We start from the raw sequence: 5,799 nt of genomic DNA, 5'->3' as shown, positions 1-5,799 counted from the left end.
TCCCAACTGACTTTCTCCTGATCAATTCTCCTCCTCCTCCTCCTCTCCTCTCCTCACCTCCCCCCCTCTCTTTTGCAATATGACGCAGAAAACAGAGAAGACAACACGGGAAGGACAGGCCCTAAAGTGGACGGGAAGCCGGTGCAGGGCAGGGGCGCTGGGTCTGGACCGCCGTGGGGGGCCTCGCCCACCGACCCATGGGCCCATCCAGGGCGAGCTCAGGCCCGAGACGCGCGACGACGTCGAGAACGTTCCGACGGGCGCCCAGGTCTCGGCCCGGTGCCTGCCAGTCGGCGGCAAGGCCCGTGGAGACGCGGAGGGTCACGCGTGACAGCGCGAAGGGGCCCAGGCCGGCGACGGCGGCCCGGGCGCGACATGCAGAGCCGGGCCCTGCGTGGGTGCCGATGCCCGCGGGAGCCTCCCTGGCCGGGAACCGTCTGAGGGCCGTGCGCGTACCGGCGCAGGCGGCGACTCGCCCAAGGTCCCCGTGCCCGCCGGCCCTGCCGACGCCGGACAGCTGCCCGGAGAGGGGCCGCCCGAGCCGGGCCCGGGCCTGCGCGCGCTCTGGAGCACCACCCCGCAGCTGCGGCTCCGTCAAGGGCGCGTCGCCGGCCTGCCGGGCGCACCCAAGCGCCAGGTGCACCCAAGCGCCATCACATCTGCGCCCACAGCGGGCGGTGGCCCGGCGAAGGCCACACGCAGGCCACTGGGGCCACCGGCAGCTGCAGGGGGCTGAAGGGGCCCCCGCCGGGGGCCTTCAGAGGGGGCAGCCCTGCCCACGCCCCGACCTCGAGGACCGGAAGTGGGTGTGTGTCCCCCTCCTCATAATCTCACTTAATTTATTAACTCCGTGCCAGTCCCTCAAACGCGAAGGTGGCGATACTGTAGCATTAGGGATTAAGGTGCATTTTATTAACGTTCATCTGTTGTCACCCTTTTCTGTCACCTTCTAACGCCTGGCAAAGCACGTGCCTCTGGCACACACACGAGCACAGCACCGATGGCCTTCAGATTCACTATCGCACTGAGTATTTTCTGCTGGCTTCACCGACCGCCCGTCTGTCCGCGGGCAAGTCCACTACAATCGGCCGTGTGTGCTGACACGTCTTTAACTATCGGCGTCTATCGGGTTTTGTCGCCGGTATCTGCCTTCACGGCACTGCATTTCTGACGCGGGAGTTCATGAGCAGTGACGCTCATGCCTTTTGTTGAGAGCAGTGACCTCCTCTGTCGCGGCTTTGAACCTGTGAGCTACAACGTGCATCAGTTTTTAAAGTTATGGGAACTGCCAAATCACCACTTAAAATGTCACAATGGATTCCAGAATACAATATACAATGTTTAAATAGAAAAAATAAAATGGGTCATTTGATAGAAATATTTTAAATGTCCTTTCAAAATGTAGGATAAAAAGCAATTCCCACTAAGAAAAACCATTTTCCTCTGTAAAATCAGGCTGCATTCACAGCCCACCAGGCGGGCACCTTTTGGCCTCACGCTGTCACTGTCAGCGGAGGATCCCCCTCCCTTTGCCTCCACCTCGGCCACCGCCCAGCTGGGAGCCTCAGGCCACTGCAGGTGCCTCCTCCACAGCTGCCAGAGGGGAGGAGAAAACGTCTTTTCTAGCCGTTGCGTTGAAGGGGGCGTTGGGGGTCCGCGGAAGCATTGAAGGGGGTGTCAGGTGTCCGTGCTGCTTCCGGGACCTGCAAACGCCCCTCCGAGGCCTGGCCAGCTGTCTGCCCTGACACCAGGCGGTTTGTTTCCACAGAGCCCCAGCTCTGCCCCGAGGCCTGAGCTTCACCTGGGCTCCGGCCCCCAGCCTCAGCGGGCAGAGGCGCCGATGGGCCCCGGGCTCTGCCACCTCTGCCGCGTCAGCGTGAGGACAAAACGTGGGGAGCCTCCTCAGCAACGACGGGAACGGAGACACCCCCGGGGATGGCCCTCTACAGCCACCCAACATCTGGATGTTAAACCCTCGCGTGCCCAGCACAGGGCAGCATGGGTCGGCTGGGCAGTGAACAACAGGCCGTCGTCCTTACTGTGGAAACTGAACGCTGGGGCCAGTTCCCAGGCGTCTGGGGCCGGCAGACGTTTGTTCCCACAGCCTAATTTCAATGACAACAAACTGGGGAATGAAAACCCACCCGGAAAACAGACATCGAATGTCTGCTGGTGACCGATGATGGATAAATAAAATACAGTGTATTTACGCAAATATCACATAGCAAATATAGGTATTAGGCCCATACACAGCAACATCTGTGGGTCTTAAAAACACAATAGTAAGTAAAAATGTAAACCCCAGGTTATCACAGAATATTTTATAAAGTTCAAAATAAAATGAAATGGTATAGTTTAGAAATATGTCAACCTGTTTTCTTTTTTAATCAAGGGAATGACAAATACAACATTCAGGACACTTTATTTCTGGGGAAACCCAAACAATGGGATCTATAAATGACGTGTGACTAGACATAAACTGGGGACAATATTCTAACAACTGGTTTGAGTTGTGGGTTTATAGACAGTTGTACTATTTTCGTTCAAACTCACAGAGATACTATGTGCAATTTTTAAATATGAAAAACTCTATCAAAAGGTTAAAAATGAGAAAGTACGGTATTTTAAAAATGTGTTACACAAACACAAATCTTTTCTCCAGGCTCCTGCGGGTCGATCACTGGTGCAGCTGGGCCTGGTTTCTACCTGTGCATAGGCTTCTAGCTCCTGACCACTGCCCGCTCCCCATCGCCAGCTCCCCACAGGGGCGGCTGGAGGTCTGGGACCCACCTGATCCGCAGCCTCCCCCTTCTGCTCAGCTCCACGGCAAAAACTCACGGCCAACAGATGGCACCATCCCTCCCAGGTGCTGTGGACTAGCTCAGAACTCTCCCACAGTGCCCTTCACGTGGGAGAGGCAACCACCTGCGGTCGCCCTGCCAGCAAGTCAGGGGCACGACCTGAGGCCCCGCTCACCAGGAAGCACCCCGCCTGCGGCCAGCTCCCCACCCCTCACCAGGAAGCACCCCTGCCTGCCGGCCAGCTCCAGCACTGGGAACTTGAGACAGTCCACAAGCCAAACGGGGCCCATGGGCCAAACAGGGCCCACGTGGAGTGAACGCCAGCGGACGGCTTCGTAACCCACCTTTCGGGTTTGCTCTGACACGGGCCCCTTTGCTGGCCAGTGCAACGGTGGCTTTTCCTTCTGCCCAGAGTGTGGGGAGCTGCTGTCCCTGAGGATGAGGTGAGGGGGTGCTTACCGTGTGGCTGGGGTCCCCGCTCAGGTGCAGGCCACTGTCAAAGAGGGGCGAGGACGTCCCGCTGCCGTGGTCACTGGGCGGCCCGGGGGACCCTGGGACAGAGCAGAGACACTGGGCAGATGCCCCAGGGACGGCCCCGCGGACACGACGCCCAGCCCCCTGAGAAGCGGGCGCCCCGCCACGGCCGTGCCACTGACGCTGGCCCCTCACTCCTGCGCTGTCACCTGTCCGCCTCGCCTTGATCTGGCGTCAGGTACAAAGTGCAACGGAAGGAGGGGGGACCGGCCATCTCCCCTCACGGTCCAGGAGCCCCCCACTGGGGGTGAAGCGCCCTGGGCAGAGGCCAGGCTGCTCTGACCCACCGCCCTAGTTTGTTTGAGAAAAATAAGACATTATGTAAAAATCCAGATTTCTGTCTTTCTGGTGAATTAGAAAAATCGGAGGCTTCTGGGGTAAACTCTCCAAACGAGCTTCCCTGGGCAGATGCTCCGGGGACCCCCCTCATTGGGGGCCCTGCGCCCCCTCCCCGCATGCCGGTCCGACCCGCCCCGACTGGGCTGGCATGTGACCGGCAGGCCTGGGCCCACCTCGCTGAACCAAAGCCCTGAGGGAACCCGCCAGGTTTACAAAACCAGGAGGGCTGAAGACGAAGCAAATGTCGAGATCGGTACTGCAGGCTGCGCTCCGTCACCTGCAGCCTGGGTCCCACGCCACGTGCGCCAGCGACGCGGGAGCGCTGAGCGAGGCTCGCCCCCACGTTCACGGCAGCGCTGCCGCCCCCTCTTTCTTTATGGTACGTGTCTCGCTTCAGCATCGGTCCAAACGCGCGCTTTGCTTTCGAGTGCGCGCACATGTGCACGGAGAGGCGGATACAATCAGCGAGTTGACGTGAAAAGGAAACACGTTAACTGATCAAAAACGGCCATGTGATGACGCGTTCTCTTTGAGAAGCCCGTGGATGCTTTAAAACACGACTGTCTTAGGAACACGTGACGCCAGGGCCGCCCCTCTCTGAAGGGGTGCTCGGGAGGTGACCCCCACGCCTGCCGGTGCGATGCAGGAGGACACGGGGCGCGGGAGGGAGGGAGGGGCTCCGGGCGCCCCTAGAAGCCGCCTCTTACCTCGCGGAAGCTTCAGAAACGACGGTGCTTCCTGGAGGTACTGGACAGTGACGGTCACTTCATCACCAGCGTTTCTCAAAAGATGTACCTGTTGACGTGACAAAAAATAGCTACTTTACCACCACGAAAGGACCAGGCACAGAAGTGAAACAGAGTCCGCACGCAGCTCACCTGCTTCTCAGGAATTCAGTTCATCTCGAACACTGAATTAGAAACACTGAAAATCTGGGCTTAAACTGGAATAATGAAAGGTCGTCTGACCCCAAGCACATGACCCCGGTGCTTTGCGTGCACGCCACCGGCAGCGGGGGAGGCTGGCCACCATCCGCCTCGACGCCAGACTTCCTGCTCACTCCATGGCTGCAAGATCAGAGTGGAACCGTCGGCGAAATCGGAGTCGGTGCAGACGCTCTCAGGCTCCGGCAAAACACACGCCGACTGGACTGACCGACACGAGCCACAAATACCAGAGTCTGAATGACATTTTAGTTCTCAAGGAATTAACAGGCATCGCCTCGGTCGGGTGCCATGTCAAATCACCGTACGGGTTCAGTCACGTCGCCGGCGGTCACTCTCTCATCACCCACAGTCTGAGGTCAGGCCGTGGTGCGCGTCTGTTCATGGCTGTGAGTGAGTGGGACTCAGACAACCGGGGTCTGCGGGTTACGAAGCTGTCACCAGGCGAGGTCCCACACACACACGTCCCCGATGCTTGCACCTCAGTTCTGAGCACGGGCTGCCAGCCTGGGCCCCCCCACACCCCCCCAGAGTCTGTCCCCATGTCGTCTGCCTGAGGTGCTGTGAGCTCGGTCACCGCAACACACCCCCAGCTCCCAGAATGGCTCCCCTAATCTAGCACATGGCTCCCCTAATCTAGCTCCCACACTCTGGGCCTCGACGACGGCTTTCGTCAAGGGAACATGTCATGTGCCACGGCCCCCATAAGCCTGGTCAGCTGACCCCTGGAGCCCGCCAGGCTGGGGCTCAGACCTCCTCTCGCCGCCCAGCTCCAGGCTGGTCCCGACCCACGTGTGCGTCACTGCCGGGGAGACAGGCGGGTCCGGTGTCCTATGTCCTCACTAGGCCTCCGAGCTCCCTATACACCGCTGTGGGAGGGGACCCCCCACCCCCGGGGTGGGGGGCCCTTGGCCTCCGCTCCAGGACCGGCCTCCAGGGCCACTGGCCGCGTGTTCACTGTCACTCTCTCTTGGCTTCTCCTGTCCCAGGACCTCATCTGTGACCGCACTCAGCCCAGGGCCCCGAAGGCTGAGACGCACCCCCTCCCCGAGAATGCTCTCCAGACCGTGATTTGAGGCTCCGGGACCCTATGTCACTCCCGCTCGGGTCACTGACCATCCCCGCTAACAAGCCCTGGCCGCCCCGGGCCCTCGCCACCACCGTCGCGGTCCCCTCGTCAC

At 60.0% G+C, this 5,799-nt stretch overlaps 1 protein-coding gene across 1 annotated transcript in view; it reads right to left on the bottom strand.

The window, feature by feature from the left end:
• Positions 1–5,799, bottom strand: part of SNTG2 (syntrophin gamma 2) — a 95,958-nt gene that overhangs the window by 39,121 nt on the left and 51,038 nt on the right. Inside the window, exons 7-9 of the mRNA XM_039855034.1 lie at positions 4,382–4,469; positions 3,146–3,352; positions 192–732 (exon numbers count right to left, since the gene is read on the bottom strand). Coding sequence (XP_039710968.1) covers positions 192–732; positions 3,146–3,352; positions 4,382–4,469 — 836 coding nt within the window. The remainder of the gene's footprint in view (positions 1–191; positions 733–3,145; positions 3,353–4,381; positions 4,470–5,799) is intronic.

The sequence above is a fragment of the Pteropus medius genome, unplaced genomic scaffold (genome assembly GCF_902729225.1).
Source record: "Pteropus medius unplaced genomic scaffold, Ma_sr-lr_union100, whole genome shotgun sequence".
Taxonomy (NCBI): Eukaryota; Metazoa; Chordata; class Mammalia; order Chiroptera; family Pteropodidae; genus Pteropus; species Pteropus medius.
The sequence above is the reverse complement of the archived record's forward strand: the minus strand, read 5'-3'. Positions and strand labels throughout refer to the sequence as shown.